Below are 19,926 nucleotides of genomic sequence, written 5' to 3' on the forward strand. Positions count from 1 at the left end.
AATGCACTTGCTCCACTTACCGATATCTATGGACAAATATACCCTTGAAAATAGAATTCATCATATTTTCAATTTCATCCTGATTTTCTTGCAGCTGAAATACAAATTAAGGTTACCTATTAATTTCAGATTAATAACATAATCATTTCCAATAGAAAACTGGTTCCTAGATTTATTTTTTTTCTGAATATCTGAACCGGGGACCTCCTTGTCTAATGAAACCTATAAATCATGGGCCTAATTTAAATAACATCTGGCCTGAAACACGTGGTAGATCATATTTGTGACTTTGTCTTCTATTCCGGGTAAGAGGAGGATGATTTGTGAGTGGGGAAAATCAGGTGGCTCTCTGTTATGTTCAAATCACTACATGCTTAAGGTTATGGTAGAAGCAGTCTCTATGCTCTGCAGAGATGGAAGGACCTATTAAATTAGTTTATCATAGTAGACTTCTGAATCTGGTTTCCCAATATTTTCCTGGAGACTTTCCTGTTGAACTGGATCAGTGCTCCTATTGATATTCTAGTTGATCTCTTGAACACTGATATGACCCAAGCTATATATCAGGAATGAGGAACCTCCAGCTCACGGGCCAGTCTCCCCATAACCATGCCCACCTGCTGACATCACTGGTGACATCAGTTGTTGGGTGAGAGTACAGGGTTAACTAACACATTGGCTGTGCACCTGCACAGCCAAGGCAGCAGGATCTAATCTCTGCTCATCAGCTGATGAGTGAAGGTTAAATCCTGCTCAGTTCAAACAAGAGCTGCAAGGGCTGTCTGAAAGCTCCCTGCTTCTTTCGTGCTGGTAGTCTTGTGTCTGCTCCTTAAGTTATTTTGTTTCCTCCCTTGAGAGGACTAGGTCAGCCTAGCAGCAGAGCAGGGAGCATGTGAGTGTAATTTCTATTTCTTGTCCACGGCATTAAAAAATGAAGTGTTCCCACTCAGTGCTAATTTGTGAAGTGAGCTGATTAAAAAATCATTTGTTCTGTTACTATTCAATAGTTCATTCAAGCGTTCTGCTAAATGAACAGGATGTACGGAAAAATTAATTTGGTGTTCCATGCTGATGACTTACATGCACTGCTCATATGAATTCTTGATACACAATGCAAATGTGTCAGATACTTCCTCACAAGTCTAACCCATTGCAATGATTTTTCTCCTTTCTGTGCATGGAATTCTTTTCAGAGGATTTTAATATAATAAAACTTCTTCAACTAGCTTTCTGGGAAACGTACTACACAAGGAGAACAGTGTTGGTCTATTAACTTACCTCTTTTCGTTTCTGAAGGAGAAGCTCCAGTCTTTCATTGGCTCTTTTACCAATCATTTTGTTTCTCTCAGCTTCATACTGCCTCTGTGTATTATCCTGATGAATACTCAGGTTTAAGGCAACATTCACAAGAGCAGTCATAAGCTTCATAGCTAGAAATAATGTGCAATAAAAAGAGCAGCTATTTTAGTCCCTGAAACCAGATGGAAATTGCTTGTCTTTGTTTAGTTTCCATGCTTAAAATAACTTAATTTTTCAAAAATAAAATCCAAGACTACCATATATAGCTTCTTCCAGCCTCCACTCAAAGACTTCTTTCAATGTCATCAAAGAACTGTAGGTGAAATCTACCCAATATATATATATCTGACCTTCTTTTCATAGACAATAGCAGACCTGTTTTACATTTTAGACATTATAGCTCCTAAATTTCAAAATCTATGGCTGAATTAATTGCTGGTGGTTATAAGGAAGAAACAGGTATGCACTCTGAGCCCATGTGCTCCACCCCCCCTTTCCTTCATGTGGAAAAAGAGTCTAGAAATGCATACTTTACTTAGTGACAAACCATAGCTTGAGGATGCAACCAAACATGTTAAACTGGTTTGCTCAAACCATTTGGGATCCTGGTTTGTGGGTAATGGCAAACTACGGTTTACTGATAAAGAAACAGGATCTTCTAATCTCCTGCCTCTGCCTGAAGAGTAAGTAATGGGTGTGGGAGTCTGAGGCATAAGCCCCCAAAACACTCTTTGTCATTACATTCAAATTCCACCTCAATCTCCAAGCGGTAGTAAATTGTCCAGTAAAGCAAAGGACCTGTAAGTGAACACATAGTAGAAATGGGGCAATGTCTGGTCATAGAGCAAGTTTTTCTCCCACCTCAGTGTTGTCCCTGCCATTTCCTTTCTCCCATAGTCACTGAAGAAAGTCAGTGGCTCAAACTGAATGTAGAAAACAATTGCTAATAAATGACCAGCTCATATAGTGGTACTGTCTTCATTATGTTCACAGGCTTTTAATATTTATTTAAAGTGCTTATATCTGCCTTTCATCTCTGTGCTCCCAAACAAAACATAACTAGCTTCATCTACATAAAAGGATAAGTTAGCTTCTTATGCATAGGAATATTATACTTTCCTTTAAGATGTACCTACCAGCAAGTGTACTGGTATGCCTAAAAGCTCGGACCTGTGAATCTGACAAACCAGTCAGAAGTGAGATCACTGTGTCCATCATATATTCATCATAAATGATGCTGTACTGACATTGTCGTATTAGAACTCCTATGAATTCACAAAAATTTGATCGAAATTTTTTCCACTGTGGCCCAGGCATCGTAAGTGGGTAATCACCACTGTCCTGAAGGAAGACAAAATGCACATACTATATTTAACACAAGTTTAGATTTCAGAAGTTTCATCTTTTACATACAACTACTACACTGAGAGAATGCTATGTGTAAGAAACCTATTTTAAGGGGAAAGAGCACATTTCACTCACATTGTATCAACACAAAAACAAAGGTTTCTTGATTAAAAAACTTTCAACAGGGAGGATGCTTGAGACAAAATTAGAATTAGAATAAGCTGGCTCTTCCTGTCTTTGGCTCTGACTCCACCTACTGCTGGTCTCCCTGCCTTCTGTTCTATCAGTCCCAATGGGCACCAGTCACAACTTGGGTGCTCTTTGATCCACCATTATCCTTAGAGGCTCAAGTCGTGATATTAGCAGAAAGTACCTTTTACTAAGGCTAGTATCCCAGCTGCAATCCTATTTTGAAGTGAATAACCTGACTGCTGTGATCCATGCTCTGGCAATCTCCATTTTTTAATTCCTGCAATACATTGTGTGTGTGTGGGGGGGGGGTGCCTTTGAAGATGATCTAGCAACTTCAGCTGATGCAAAATCTAGAAAGAAAGTTAATTGGGACAAGGTGTTATGAACACTTCACACTGACCTATTTTACCTGCACTGGTTTCCAATTTATTTTTGCACCCAATTCAACATTCTGGTTTGGGTCAATGAAGCTCTACAAGGTTTGGAACCTCAATACTATACCTGTGCCTGAAATCATCTACAGAAAACGCTCTCTGTGTGCCCTCTCAATCTGGAGCTTGGAGAGTAGACACAACAGAAGCCATTTAATATCAGAATAAAACTCTGTATGCACAGTAGTGCTAGGGAGACTGCTCCATCAGCGAAATCACCTGCACACTGTTCTGGGTGTGTGTGTCTTCTAACCATCACCACCCGGAAATTGGGGTGGTGGTGTAGGGGAAGGAGAACCACATTGTGTCAGCAGGACTTGTTGAATCCGGTCCTATCCTGGAGAACTCTTATCACACTTTTACCTACAGCTCAAAATATTTCAGAATGTTTAATACTATACCTCATCAAATTCTTCCGTCATTTTCCTGATTATTTCTGCATTCTGCATGTTCCTAAACATCTCAATTCTGACAGTGCCTGTAATAAAGTGAATAAGCATAACATACATATTTTACTCTACTTAAGAGTTTTTCCTATATTGCATATCTTGATATTCTGAACTACCTATTAAAGAACATTATGGCAAATGAGGAGCCACATCAAATCCCATTGTACTGATTATGTCTTGTAGCCAGCAATAAAACTTGAGTATAATAGGAAATATAAGTGCAGCCTTTCACCAGTGAAACAGTAAGAGAGGACTTGCGTCTGTTTCTGAGGACTGGCTGTTCCTCTTCTCTATTAAGAATACTGAAGCTTATGAAACAGCCCGATTATACTAGACTACTTTAATGTGCAGGTACGCGGGTGGCGCTGTGGGTTAAACCACAGAGCCTAGGACTTGCCGATCAGAAGGTCGGCGGTTCGAATCCCCGCGATGGGGTGAGCTCCCATTGCTCGGTCCCATCTCCTGCCAACCCAGCAGTTTGAAAGCATGTCAAAGTGCAAGTAGATAAATAGGTACCGCTCCAGCAGGAAGGTAAACGGCGTTTCCGGCGCTGCTCTGGTTCGCCAGAAGTGGCTTAGTCATGCTGGCCACACGACCCGGAAGCTGTACGCCGGCTCCCTCGGCCAATAAAGCGAGACGAGCGCCGCAACCCCCGAGTCGGTCACGACTGGACCTAACGGTCAGGGGTCCCTTTACCTTTACCTTACTTTAATGTGCTCTATGTGGGCCTGCCTTTAAAGAAGCTTTGGCTGGTACTTGGCCTCCATAAGCCTAGATGCTTATTGGAGCTGAGAAACCAGAGCATATAATATCTATATTGTACCAGCTACATTAGTTACCTGTTGGTTTTGAGGCCCAAATTAAAGTGCTAGTGTGGACTTCTAACATTCTAAATAGCTTGAGATCAAGTTATGCTAAGGACTATCTGCATCCCTATAAACTTGCCCTTAATACTGCCTCCAGATACCCTGATTAAGGGCCTGTCATCAGGATGGTTTTAAACCAGCCTTAAAGGCCTCCTTATTTAAAGTTGCTTTTAAACTAATATTTGATTACTATGAATCTGTTTTAAACTGCTGCAGTTCTAATGTGCTATTTGAAGCTGCTTGATGCAAAATGTTGATGTTTTAATGTTTAAGAACCAAAGAAAAGCTCTGTTAGATCAGGCCAAACCTAATGCTCTTACAGTGGCCAACCACATGGCTATGGGAAGTCCTCAAGGAAGACCTGGATGCAATAGTACTCTCTCCATTTGTGATTCCAGCAACTGGTACTGAGAAGCAGCCTTCCTCCAATAGTGAAAACAGAACATATCCCTCATTGCTATGGTCCACTGATAACCTTATCCTCCATAAATTTGCTTAGTCCTCTTTTAAGTTCAAGTTGGTGGCCATCACTGTATCTCGTGGGAGCATATTTCAAGGGTGCATTGTGTGAAGAAGTACTGTCATTAATCTTCCAACATTCAGTTTCATTGGATGCCCCCACATTCCAGTATGAGAAAAGCTTCTTCCTATCTACTTTCTTCAAACCATGCATAATCTTAACACCTCTATCATATCCTCCCTTAGTTGCCTTTTTTCCTAAACTAAAAAGCCTCAAATCTTGTAGCCTTTCCTCATAGGAGAACTGCTCCAATCCCTTGATCATTTTGATGGCCTTCTCTGAACACTTTCCAGCTCTACCATATCCTTTTTGATGTGAGACAATGAGAAACGTACACAATATTCCAAGTGTTGTCTAACCATAATTGTATGACGACATTATGATATTGGCAATTTTATTTTCAAATCATATCCTGTTTAATAATGATTAATGAATGGAATGGAATGAAAATAATAATTAGCCCCAACAGGAATTCACCTTTTTCACAGCTGAGCACACTGGGTTGAAATCTTCATTGAGGTATCCACTACAGTCCCACAGCCTCGTTCCTAGTCAATCACCACTAGTTTAGACTTCATTGGCATATATGTGAAATGCCCCATGTACATCCCCTCAATTTGCACACAGTGAACTGCATTTACCATTTTACTGCCCATTCACCCAGTTTGGAGTTCCTCGCAATCACTTTTTGTATCACCTTGAACAATTTGGTGTCATTGGGCAACCTTACTGCTCAATCCTAATTCTCTGTCATTAATGAATAAGTTAACAAGAGCAAGTCTGAATACTGATACTTGGAGGACTCATCTCTACATCTGGGTATAGGGCAGTATGTAAAATCTAATAATAATAATAATAATAATAATAATAATAATAATCACTCTGCTTCATGTGCCTTAACCAATTACTGATCCACAAGAGAACATCCTCTCTCTTCCCATGACTAGTGAGCTTACTCATGAGTCATTGGTGAGGGACTTTATCAGACTTTTTTTGAAATGTGACTGGATCACCTCTATCCATATATATGCTTGTTGGCCCTCTCAAAAAACCTTAGGGCTTATCCTTGCAGAAGTCATGCTGGTTCTGCTTCTGCAAGACTCAATCTTCTACATGCTTGATAATTCTATCTTTAACAATGTTTGCTACTAGTTTTTACTAGAATAGACATTAAGCAAATTGACCTGCAATTTTCCAAATCTCTCCTGCATTTCTTTCTTTTTTAAAAAAGAATGATGTTCCATTGGCCACTTTCTAGTCCTTAATTATAGAAGCAATCTTAGAGATGTTACTTATTTTTGTTAGAAGGTCAGCAATTTCACACTGGGGTTCTTTGAGAAGTCTTGGATGGATGCCCAGTGATTTGTCAGTTTTTAATTTGTCAGTAGGTCCTAGAACTGGCACCACTTTGGTTCCATAGACAGAGCACATGAATCTGATAATCTCCTGAGAAAATACGCACTCAGGAACATATTAATTAAAATAAACTCAGGGGAATTGAACTTAAGTCCTTAAAATCTTCGGGAGCTGCCTTAGCAGCACATTAAAGGGCCAGAGAGAAAAGCAGTTTACAATGGAAGACATATTCAGCAATGTATCTCTCTTGACCCTGGAAGCTGGAACCCTAGAAGCTGGTCAAGGAGTATCATCCCAGGCAGTGGATGACAATCATGATGACAGAAGGTTTAGTATCAAGATTTTTGAAGTTACATGTGTAGAAAAATATACCCAAGTGATGTTCCAGTACAAATGTCTGTCCAAATGCACTAATTTAGCTTATACAGATAGAAAAGAGCCAACCAGATTTCTACAGCATCAAAATCTGCCATAATATAAAGAAAGGAAATGGTCAAGTAACAATCACAAGGTATTTTCTTCATGCAAGCAGTCCCAAACTTCCCCCAGTATGTGCTTATTTCGACAAACATTAAATCTCTTAACTGGAAGAACCGGGAAGTGGATGCTAGCACTGCTCAAGATACAGTCCTAATTAGAATAAATGGGGGGGGACGACGACTTTATTTGAGCAGAAAGAAGTGCACACAAAAGCAAAATGAGCAACTATAAATGCTGAACTTTCTTGACAGGCTCTCACATTTTGTCTGCTTAGAGTTTAATCTTAATGATGAAGCCATGGATGGATGGAGAAATCTAAAGACATTCTGAGCTGGTAGGTAGATAAAGGAATCTGTTACAGATAGGAATCTGTGTACATCTTGGAGTGAATTTAGGGGGGAAACCGACCAAACCTCTGGCGCTTTTCTTGGAAAAAGAAAAAGAATGGAAGAAGTGTAAATGAAAGGGACATTTAAAAAAAAATCTGGATGGAAAACCACAGCAAATACAGCAGGAAATGGGAATGGAAGATATGGCACTGGGTGCCAATGAATATAAAGTAAGAAAAGAATTATGAAATAAAATGGAAGGACTTATTATTGTTTAATATGGAGGAATGGTTGTTGAAGTTATTGAAGACAAAGCTGATATAGTCGATTAGAGAAAAATTAGATTTATTAATAAAAATAATTAGAGAACCCCTTTTGGACTTTTTGTGTAAAACAGAAAATGAATTAATCTTTAAGACATCTGGGTTGAAAGAGTTGGAAAATATTTCTTAACAGAAAATAGATCAGTTGGATGTCACTCTAGAGGTAATATTTTGAATGCTTTCTTTTATGTAACTGAGAGATGGAAAACTGGAAGTCCTTTTTATTTCCGCCCCTTTTTTCTTTCAGTCTTCCTTTGGTGTTTTCTTTTTCTCTTTGTCTCTGTTTTGGTTTCTGTTTTTATTAGTTTATTTTATCTTACTGAATTATGAAAAATCTTTAATAAAAAGCTTACTAAAAAAATTATTGCCATCATTTTGTGAGGCTTTTTTAATTTGTTTTGCTTTTCTGGTTTGCCTAGTCCTCCATTTACATATTCTCCTTTGACTTGGTGATCACTATTTATAGCCTGGCAATCTGCCCAGCATTCTATATTTACCAGAGAAAGACACTAGGATTAGAATCTCAGCTGATATTTGTAAACATTCAGAAGTTCTGGTTACCTTGACAGAACAGGAATTGTGGAGGATAAATGTGAGGAGAAAACAACTGCAGTTGCATTGCAAGAGTAAAAATACAACTCTAGTCCTGTGGGCAGTGTACAAGAACTAACAGTCATGTTTCTAAAACTAGATTTAAACATTTCAGTCCTACGTCAGCCAAACATGTATAGGAGCTGCACATATCCAGCTAGTTTCTTGCTTATATAGTATTGGCAATCCCAGAGTCCCCTCTGAACAAACAAATTGCATTTTACACTCCCTGGGTTTGAGCCCATCTGGGACGGCAGATTTTGCAGAGGTTTGCAGTAGGGGGCTAGAAGAAGCAGATATCCCTACCCCTTCCTCATGGAAGTTACCTGTGACTGATTTGGGGGAGAGAGGAATCCCCTTTCCCCCCTACACCACAACTCACTCCATTCAACAGGAGTTGGAGACTGAATGGGGTGCTAGGGAAGGAGAAACAGCAAAGTCTGCCAATTCCCTTCTGCGGGCTTTTCTCTATGTCCAACATGTGCTAGTCTCAAAAACCAATCAGTAATGTATGAACATCACATAGAAAACCACACAGACCACCACCACCACAGTGCTTACCCTTAAGAAAAGTGAGTATACTATAATGGGTATAAAATCAAGTGACAGCCATCATGTTTTCATATTATGTTATTAGCTTTATCTGGTTTCAGGTATTTGCTCATGTCTTATTCCACTGGGATTTCTTAATAAAATGTTTTAAAAGTTACCATATTCCTTACAAAAATGATTTTGTCTAGGTAAAATGCAGTCTTGCAATGACCTTTCTCTGAACATGAGCTTGGTTATATTAAATTAGCTGTGAGTTAAGTGTCTGGCTTCTAAGAAATCAAATTTTATGTAATTTTTCTCTTTCCAAGTCTGTATTAGTGCTACATAACTTGGAGAACCATAGAAGTGACTAACTGTCCTAGGTAAAACTGTATTATTTTGTTTTTAAATAATACAGGACAATTATTAATGTTCAAATATTAGTAGCAAGACCAGCTATCAATAATAGAAAAGCAATAATAGGATCAATAATCAAACAATTATTCATTGATTGCTGGTTTGACTTATTTCCAGCAAAACAAAAGAATTAATTCCAAGACTTGCAGATACAGGGGTGTCCCTTTACCAGACACTGGAATCAGAAACTATCTGGAATCAGAATACTGGACTTCCGGGGTGGCGCCATCGGTAATGGCGGACTCCCTCTGATCTGGAGGGACCAGCTCTGCGGGAATCGGGTCTGTTCCGCTGCGGTGAAGTGGGGACCCTTGAAAAAATCACAGGCGGGTGAAGCCTGTGACCGTGGGACTCGGCGGGCACCTTTTGCGCCCCCCCCAACTTGCAAAGGAGCCCGATTATGGGTTCCGGAGCGGAGCGGGGAAGCGGTGCGGTGCTGTGAGTCAACTGCTTCTTCCGTAGAGCGAAGCCGCACAGCCGTTACCGGAGAGCGCTGCCTTTTTCCTGGGACAATTTGGCTACAAAACAACTATCTGTGAGTAGGCTAATTTGGGAAACAAAGGAACAAAGAAGCAATTTGACACCGAAGCGGAGAGGCATAAACAGGAAGTCTGCCTTCCATTCTTTGTAAATAGAGCAAAGCAATGAACTTGTAAGCGAAAACCTTGAAAGACGTTTGAAAAGGACTATAATTCTAACATCAAACAAGCGATTTTACCCCTTGATTGCAGGAGAGGAGGGGGTAAGGTCTGAACTGTATTTCCCTGCAAAAAGACAGAAAAGGAAGCTAAAATCCACCGCTTAAAACCTGGGAACGGGTTGCCAGTGAACTGTAAGAATGCCGTACTGTGAATGCGCTGTTGGTGAAAGTACTCTTTGACAGCTAACTCTGCAAGTGAGATACAAGTGAGATACAGTATTTCTGGCTGGCTTCTCCTGGTTTTAAAGTAACTGGAAAATAACTGAAATTGAAACTGTCGTCTTTTTTGTGAATTGGGGGATTAAAAGAAAAAAGGTTAATTATTTTAAGGCAACAATTTCTGACTGCTACTGTGTCCCCCTAGAGGAAGTTTGAAATTGTTACAACAACAGCTGGGCCAGGGGAATTTTCCACTTCAAAACAAGTTCTGATCGTGGGATTGACCTTGGCCTTATCTAGAGTGTTATGGCAGATGGAAAGGAGAAAATAGATTTGCTTCAGGAAAAAACGACGAGGTCTGGTAGATCATTTCGTCCAGACGTTGGGCTGCAGCGAAGAGCACCAACACCTGGCCCTTCTGGATTACCAATAGGAGCTGCATTGGCACAATCTAAACCCCAAAGGAATGGCATCCGAAGATGTTTTGGCTCAGGCATTAGGTAAAATTAATGAATCTTTGGAAAGAATAAGTAAACAAGTAGCTGAAGCATCAGTTAAAATTGATCAAAATACTACAAGTATTAATAATTTGGGACAGAAGGTAAATACTAACACAGAAACCATTGAGAAATTACTACAGGAATCTACCTCAACCCGAAAGACAGCTGAAGAAGTAAAGGAAATAGCAACTGCTGTAGAAGAGAAGATACCACCGATTCACAAACAACTTGAAGACCACAGGTCAATATTGTCTATGATTGAACTGAAGGAGAAGCAAACGAATATGAGGATCAGGGCCGTACCTGAACTTGAGAAAGACAATCTGACTAACTTTCTTACCCAGGAATTTGCAGACTTTTGGAACCCAGATTTGGAGAAGGAAAACTTTAAGATAGTGAGTGCTTTTAGGCTTGGAAGAGGAGGGAAGAAGAACAGGGTGAGAGACTGTTTGATCACCCTCCGAACAAAAGAGGAGAGAGATAAAATCTTGAGTCTGCACTTCCAGAAGACTTTGGAAATACATCAGTCAAAAGTGGAGATATTTAAGGACATTCCGAAATATCTTTTGGACCTTAGGTCCAATTATAGAGATTTGGTCGCCCTGCTGAGAAGCAACGGAATTATCTTTAGGTGGGAATTCCCCCAAGGCTTATCCTTCAGCTCCAAAGGGAGAAAGATAAAAATAAGATCAGAGGACGACAAAGACAGATTTTTAAGAGACCACGGAGAAGACCTGCAGAAAGAAGCTGGAGAAGAGTTAAGAGCACTAGAAAGAGGAATTTTAGACATACCAAGACTACCTCCTGAATTAAAAGACCGCCTGGAGAAGGTGATACCACCGACAGAAGAGGAACAGGCACTTGGTGCAGTTGGAGGAGAAGCAAACTAACTACATCATGGCTCTGCAACTATTAACCTGGAATTGTAATGGTCTCAACTCCCCTCAGAAAAGGAAAACTGTGTTTCATTTATTAAAAAAGGAACAATTGGACTTGATTTGTCTACAGGAAACACACGTAACAAGGCTACACAGGAAAGTATTGATCAACAAAAGATTGGGCCAGGAGTTTATTTCTTCGGACAAGGTTAAAAAAAGAGGGGTAGTGATTTATGCAAAGGAGAGACTATTACCGAAATTTATCTTCAAAGATGACCAAGGAAGATTTGTGGCAATTGAAATTCAAACACAAGGAGAGAAATTTTTGATAGTAGGAGTTTATGCACCAAATGAGGGGAAATCTGAATTCTTTAAAAAGTTGCATGAGACCTTGATGGACTATTTGGATTATAATGTGATTTTGATGGGAGACATGAATGGAGTGGTATCTACACATATGGACAAGGCACAAAGACAGGTAGTCACTAAGGATGGCAGACTACCGAAAACCTTTTTTGAGATGACAGACAACTTCGACCTAGTTGATATCTGGAGAACAAAGAATCCCCTGACCAGAGAGGGAACCTTCTTCTCTGAAGCCAAACTGACATGGACAAGAATTGACCAAATATGGGTAACTAGAGGAATGGCACCAAAGACAAGAAAAGTGGAAATCTGCCCAAAAACCTGCTCCGACCATAATCCTGTGAAGATGGAGATGAAACTAACACCAACTGGTTCCTTCAGATGGAGGATGAATGACACCTTATTCAGAGATGAAGTGCTTAAGAAGGCCCAAAAAACCTTGAGAGATTATTTTGAGATAAATATGAACACCAATGTGGAAAAAAGAGTAATCTAGGACGCAAGTAAAGCTGTTATGAGAGGGTTCTTGATACAACAGAACGCATTAAAGAAGAGAATCCAAAATGAGAAGAAGGATAAAATATTGGAGAAAATAAAAGAAAGTGAAAAGAAATTGAGAGCAAAACCAAAGTCGCAAGAGATTTTGAGAGAAATAAAGTTACATCAAGTACAATACATGAAAATGATGACTCAGGAGATAGAATGGAAAATCAAACAAATGAGACAAAAGACATTTGAGTCGGCTAATAAATGTGGGAAATTGTTGGCTCGGCAAATGAAAAAAAGACAAAAATTAAATACGGTTACAAATTTAGAAGTGGAAGGAAGGAACATACAGAACCCAGCTGAGATTAGAAACTGTTTCCAGAGGTACTTTAAACAACTATATACACAAGGACCACAGAAAGAAATTGATTTAGATCGATTTTTGAAAACAAATGGATTACAAAAAATCTCTCAGGAAAATAAATTAATGCTGAATTATAAAATAACTGAACAGGAAATAGAAGGTGCCATTCAGAATATGCAACTAGGCAAATCTCCAGGACTGGATGGACTGACCTCTAAATATTACAGATCCTTAAAAGAATGGTTAGTACAACCTTTGAAGGAAGTCTGTAACGAAATAATGGGTGGGAAAAGGGCACCAGTCGTGGAAAGAAGCATATATTACACTTGTACCGAAAACAGAGACTGAAAAGACGCAGCTCAAGAACTACCGCCCCATATCATTGCTCAATGTGGATTATAAAATCTTTGCAGACATTTTGGCTAAAAGACTTAAAAAAGTCTTAATGGAAGAGATTCATAAAGACCAAGCAGGCTTTCTCCCGGGTAGACATTTGTCTGATAATGTGAGAAATATAATCAACATTTTAGAAAAACTACAAGTGAACATAAATACTAAGGCAGTTTTGATATTTGTGGACGCGGAGAAAGCTTTTGACAACATTTCTTGGAGTTTTATGAAGAAGAACCTACAGGGGATGGGGGTAGGCCAAGGCTTTGAAAATGGTATAAGTGCAATTTATTCAGAACAAAAGGCTAAATTAATTGTAAATAACGTGGTGACGGAAGAATTTAAGATAGAAAAAGGGACACGACAAGGTTGTCCAATCTCCCCATTGCTTTTTATATCGGTCCTGGAGGCCCTGCTGAATATGATTAGAAGGGACCAGTTGGTTAAAGGTATACAAGTCGGAGCTAAACAGTACAAGTTGAGAGCATTTGCAGATGACTTAGTATTGACGTTACAGGAGCCAGAATCTAGTACTAAAAGGGTTTTGGAACTGATTCAAGAATTTGGTCAGGTTGCAGGATTTAAACTGAATAAGTTAAAAACAAAGGTCTTAGAGAAAAATTTAACACCGATTGAGAGAGAGAGGTTTCAGAATGAGACAGGTTTAACAGTGGTTAAGAAAGAGAAATACCTGGGGATTAACATGACAGCAAAAAATGGGAATTTATTTAAAGACAATTACGAAAAATGCTGGGCTGAAGTGAAAAAAGACTTAGAAATTTGGTCAAATTTGAAGCTTTCACTGCTAGGCCGTATTGCTGCGATAAAAATGAATGTATTGCCTAGAATGTTGTTTCTGTTTCAAACATTGCAAATTTTGGACAAAACGGATTGCTTCAAGAAGTGGCAGAGAGATATCTCTAGATTTGTCTGGCAGGGCAAGAAGCCTAGAATAAAATTTAAAATACTAACAGATGCAAAGGAAAGAGGTGGATTTGCCCTGCCAGACCTTAAACTTTATTATGAATCAGCAGCTTTTTGCTGGTTGAAAGAATGGCTGCTTCTTGAAAACACAGACATTTTGGATTTAGAAGGTTTTAACAATGTATTTGGATGGCATGCATACTTGTGGTATGATAAGGTCAAAGCACATAAAGCATTTAAAAACCATATTGTCAGGAAAGCATTGTTTAATGTTTGGATAAGATATAAGGACCTACTGGAAAACAAAACCCCAAGGTGGCTGTCACCGATGGAAGCGAAAGCTCAGAAAAAGCTCAATATGGAGGTCAAATGGCCGAAATATTGGGAAATTTTGGAACAAGAGGGAGATAGACTGAAATTGCAGAGTTTTGAGAAATTAAAAAACAAAGTGCGAGACTGGCTTCATTATTATCAGATAATGGAGGCATACAATTTGGACAAGAAAATTGGCTTCCAGGTGGAAAAATCAAAATTAGAAACAGAACTGCTAGAACCCAAAACTAAGATTTTGTCAAAGATGTATAACTTGCTATTGAAATGGAATACACAGGATGAAACGGTGAAATCTGCCATGATTAAATGGGCACAAGATGTTGGACATAACATAATGATGGCTGACTGGGAACAGTTATGGACCACAGGTATGAAATTCACGGCATGTAATGCCTTAAGAGAGAATATTATGAAAATGATATACAGGTGATACATGACACCAGTCAAGCTTGCAAAAATCTATCATTTGCCCGATAATAAATGTTGGAAATGTAAAGAAACTGAAGGTATATTCTTTCACCTTTGGTGGACTTGCCCAAGGATTAAGGCTTTCTGGGAGATGATTTATAATGAAATGAAAAGGGTATTTAAATATACCTTTCTGAAGAAACCAGAGGCCTTTCTCCTGGGCATGGTCGGCCAAATGGTGCCAAAGAAGGACAGAACTTTCTTTATGTATGCCACAACAGCAGCAAGAATACTTATTGCAAAGTATTGGAAGACACAAGATTTACGCACTCTGGAAGAATGGCAGATGAAGGTGATGGACTACATGGAATTGGCGGAAATGACTGGCAGAATCCGAGACCAGGGAGAAGAGTCGGTGGAAGAAGATTGGAAGAAATTTAAAGATTATTTACAGAAATATTGCAAAATTAATGAATGTTAGAATGATGTCAGAATGAAGTTAAGTGGTTTAAGCAGCAATGTTATAAAGGTGTATGTAAAAATGGATTGTTAACAGGTGAGAATCCAAAGTTATAATATATTATGATAAAGGACTAAGATAAAAGCAAAGAGGGAAAGAAATTGCTGAATTAACTAACTGAATTGGAATACAAAAAAGGGAGGTGTGAGGAGGTCAGGGAAACAAGGAAATGAATGTAAGGTATGGAAAGACTGATGTATTTTTTTAAGTGTTTTTTATCTTTTTTCTGTATTTTGTATTTTTTCTTTTATTTTTACTTTCGTCTTTCTTTTTTTCTCTCTTTTTTTTAATTCATGTAATTCTTTTCTTTGAAACCTTAATAAATATCATTTTTTTAAAAAAGAAACTATCAGAGAATACTAGCCAAAAGATAATGGCCCAGATTTAAGATTAGTTTATAGAATGATATATAGATTTAATTATGATCCCCCCCTTCATACTGGATCTTATTCAGTATGCTTTCAGTCATATAATTCAACAAAATAGAACAATCCTGGGATAACTGTATTTTCCTTTACTTCTAAAAAGGGGGCAGGCAGTTTAAAAACGAAAACAACAAAAAGACTTAATAAAGCAGGCAGATTGTTACAGCCCTAGCTTCAACCAGATAATTTTAGCTCAGCTAATATGGCTGAGAATTCTGAAGCTTCTAAATTAAATTGATTTAAATCTACATTGTTCAAAATATAGTGTGCCATAAAACCTGGTTTTATTGGCATGTGAAGCAGCATGACAAACTCAGCTAATGTGCTGAGGAGGGGAGGGAAGAAGAGGACAAAACACACGAACTAATAAAACCATCACTCGTAAAATTACAAGACGTTGTAAATGGGGAAAAGAAAAATACCAGAAACCTTCCAGAAAATTATATGTTCCAAGAGTGAATTGTTTATAATGCATGTGGACGCACATTCTCAGGATAATAATTAAACTACAAGGGACTGTGATTCTCTTTTTTAATGTTGGGACTCTGGAGAAGCTCGTGACCCTCAATGGTTACATCAGAGTTATCTAAATATGCTGATTTGTCTGTCATAATAATGAATAGTAATTAACAAAAAAAAAGGGGGGGGGGAGTGATTTTGCCACAAAACTCTTGCAATGTTGAAGTGCTTCTGTTTAGCTTCCCAGCCATTCCATCCTCATTATCCTAGTTTTCCTTCCCCGCCCCCAACAGTCACTCGGCAGTCTGCCCACTGAGCAGGATCAACCCTCAGTGGCCCATTTGGGGATATAGAGGACTGGGTTCAGTCCTAGCTACATTAAAATCTTGCATTAAAAGCTCTCTGTTCCATCCCTGGGGACATTTTAAAATAGCTTCTCAGTACAGACCAGAAAATGGCATATCTAGACAATGAAACAGGTCTACTGTGACATTTTTATATCTTATGTGTCACTTTTTCCTTTCTTTCCAGGCACTCCATTCCCCCTTCCCACCAAAACGTTAGTTTCCTCACAACTCTTGCTCACACAAGATTCCGTGTCATTGACTTCTTAAAGGACATTATTATTGTTATTATTATTACCCCTGTTGGGTTTTACTAAAGGGTGTTTTTTTTAAAGCATTTGACAATCTCTGGGTTGCCACTAGTCTGCTATTAATTCTCTTGTGCAGTGGTGGTGTAACTTTGGCTGCATAACCACAAATATGAAAATACTTCATTCCATATTCTTTTCCATGCTCTTTAAAATACATTAGTTCTTTAACTTTGAAGAACAAGTTTCCTAACTATGGAGAAAGAACATTACATAATATGGCAGCTCAATTCTAGTTAAATAAAGCTCCTATATATTTACCAGGTACCTAAGTGTTAATACCTAAGCTTGATTATTCTTTCGAAAATCTTGCTTCTTTATTACCATTCTCTGTATAGATGTGTTCATACAGGAAAACACATGAATACACAATATACAAGTTATCGATCCAGGTTTTAGGTAACACACCACATATTATATTCCCCATTCAAGAAACAGATTGGATGATGAGTTATACAGATTTAGAACAGTTTTTTAAAATTCTTATCACTTATCCTTACCTCGGCATCCTGAACACTGGATGAAGAAGTTGATTAAATCCAGAAGTGCTATGTCCCTATCTTGTTTATATGATTCAATCCAGTCATCCACTACAGACTGTCAATAAAATAGAAGGTATATTCAGATATTCATATCAGAACTTTTTATTTAAAAAACTTTTAGTTGTTTTCTTCAAAAAGTGCAAATAAATCCAGGTGGTTTATCATGACATCCCAAGTTTATATAAACAGAACCCCTTTTTAGAGGGCTAACCCTCTCAGTTCAAAGGCCACATTTATCCCTAGTCAACTCTTGGGGGGAGTATAAATTTGAGTGTACACCAGAAATCCATTTAATATATTCAGAAAATTACAATAAAAATTATAAGCCTGCATAACTAATGTGAGGAATAGTTCTAATTTGTCAGCAGTAACTCAAAGAAAGAAAGAAAAAAGAGAGAGGAAGCAATCTTATTTCAGTAAGTGTATTTAGATGATATCCAACTTAAGTCATTGATGTGTCTGCTCTGAGAATGACTGGGTTGGATATCACCCTTAGACTTCCTTCCATCATACAGAGAAACTGGACAACCTAGCGATCAAAACCATATCCCACAGTGTCTGCTTCAACACACATATACTAAAACTGTAGCTCATATTTTGAGCAACTATTTTTTAGCATCTTTTCCAATTTTTCTACTTCTGTGCACACAGTATTTTGAGTCCAAGTGTCAAATTTAAAAGCTTTCCCATTATTTGCCGGATGAGCATTTTGGATAAGTTAATGGAAGTATATTATAGCCTAGTAGTATCTCTTCGAATGTGGCACGCCCACCTATTAATTTTGGTATGTCTACACAGCTGCCTCAAACGTATATTCAGCTGCTCTTTTCCTTAGGAAGAATGTGTACAGTAGCCCTCAGTTGCTGTGCACCTTAGCAATTACTACCCCACCTCTACTGTACTTTCAAAATGTTGATCGTTTCATCCAATGATTTTGTCTAAAATCTGGTCTACACATATGTAAACCCACAATACAGTCACCTACACAGTAGTAAATAACATCCCCGAAGTTCAGCCATTTACCATTGCAAGTTGCTTTTTTCTCATAGAATTTTGAAAAATGGCTGAGACAAAAAGTATTCCCTGAAATTTCATACTAATTCCTATGTTTGGGGTACTTTTTTGTGCCAGCTAATAGAATGTACAGTATTGGGATTCTCTAAAAAGTCCCATGGGTTTTTCCAAACAAAAACTAATCTAAGGAAATAGACTTAGATAACATGGGCTTGTTGGGGAGCATTTTACTACTCCACAGTACATTTTAATTTGGTTTGGATTACAAAAAAGTCCTTCACAACCAAATTTTTGTTTTTTTTAATTGCTTGACATAATGATTTAAGAACTGCAGTGAATGCCAACAATCACAGAATTTGTTATTTATTTAAGATATAAATACATACTTGGAGGGACTCAATAGAAAACAATAGTAAGTTACAAATACTGGTTTACAACCAGTAATCTGGTAACAGAAAGGAATCATCTCTTAAGAATACCTTTAAAACTCATTACTAATTAAGATTCCATATTCCCATATAATCAAGATAACCCCACCCCACCATTCCGCATAAAGCCACGATAGTTGTCCTTGGTCAATACATTTCCTTAGTGGGAATTTACCTAGCTGTTCCTTCAAGTACTTTGTGTGCCAACTACCAGAAAACTTTTCTGGAAATGTACTAGGGTTCTGAATCTAGTTTTTTAAATTTAACAGAACCTTCAACAGACACCCATAATTTTACCTGCATAGCACTTTTGCCCAACTTCACCACCTCAAACAAAGTGACAGGTTCCCCTTCTCCATTTTGTTGTGGGTGACCATTAGCTCTTCCTCGACCTGTTCCTCTTATTCCAGTTTCAGAACGGAATTTTTCTGCTGGAGTCTTTCGAGGCTTCTTATTGGCAGACTGGGAAACAGAAGAGCAGGGAGAAAGAACCTTGATGCCTTTATATCATTCAGATCCTTATACTTACAGTTGTATTACTGAGAGTCCAGAGTTTTGAATTATCAGCAAGAAAAACAGTGCATTTTAAATATGCATCTTTGTTATTCATTTCACTTCTATATGGCTTTATATTTTAAAGAAAAAAATATCAAGACATTAGCAAAACATGACACAACAATTGCTTACCTTAAGTTCACAGGGCTGGATCCAGAGATAAGCATGCCAAACGCAGCTGACAGAACTTGACTTTTCCTCCTGCTGCTAGCTCCTCAATCTCCGAAAGAAAGCTTCATTCAAGGGTCAGGGGGCCTTATAGTGTGAGTATGGCAGGGATCCTTAATGAGGCAGCTTCTCACACAAAGAATCGCCTCCTAATTTTTGAGAAATCCCCATTCCTCTCCAGCCCTCCTCAGCAAAGAATAACAGGGTTCCCCACTCTTTAGTTCTAGCTCTAGGGAGGGAGTTCTGGGGGAGAGAAGCAGGACAAGGAAAGTCTGGTTCTGCCAATCCTTTGACATGCTTAGCTCTGGATCAAAGCCATTTAAACAGATATATGTATTTTATTATTATTTTCATAAGCAGCTTTGCTCATCTAAGAAGAGCAGGATGGATGGATAGATGCAGGGCTTCTTTCAAGCCAGAACTCACTGGAACTGAGTTCCAGCACCTCTGTAGTGTAGTGGCCATGCACCAGAGGCTGCAGGCAGCACAGCGAAGAAGAGAAGCTATTTTGCAGAAAGCTCAAC

The 19,926-nt window shown here is 38.5% G+C and overlaps 1 protein-coding gene across 1 annotated transcript in view; it reads right to left on the bottom strand.

The window, feature by feature from the left end:
* STAG1 (STAG1 cohesin complex component) overlaps positions 1-19,926 on the bottom strand; it is a 113,277-nt gene that overhangs the window by 38,874 nt on the left and 54,477 nt on the right. The window contains exons 4-9 of the mRNA XM_081006661.1: positions 18,977-19,141; positions 17,196-17,292; positions 3,671-3,747; positions 2,436-2,640; positions 1,279-1,430; positions 21-94 (exon numbers count right to left, since the gene is read on the bottom strand). Of these exons, the coding sequence (XP_080862787.1) occupies positions 21-94; positions 1,279-1,430; positions 2,436-2,640; positions 3,671-3,747; positions 17,196-17,292; positions 18,977-19,141 (770 nt within the window). The remainder of the gene's footprint in view (positions 1-20; positions 95-1,278; positions 1,431-2,435; positions 2,641-3,670; positions 3,748-17,195; positions 17,293-18,976; positions 19,142-19,926) is intronic.

This window comes from Podarcis pityusensis (genome assembly GCF_964106645.2).
Source record: "Podarcis pityusensis genome assembly, chromosome: 5".
Classification (NCBI taxonomy): domain Eukaryota; kingdom Metazoa; phylum Chordata; class Lepidosauria; order Squamata; family Lacertidae; genus Podarcis; species Podarcis pityusensis.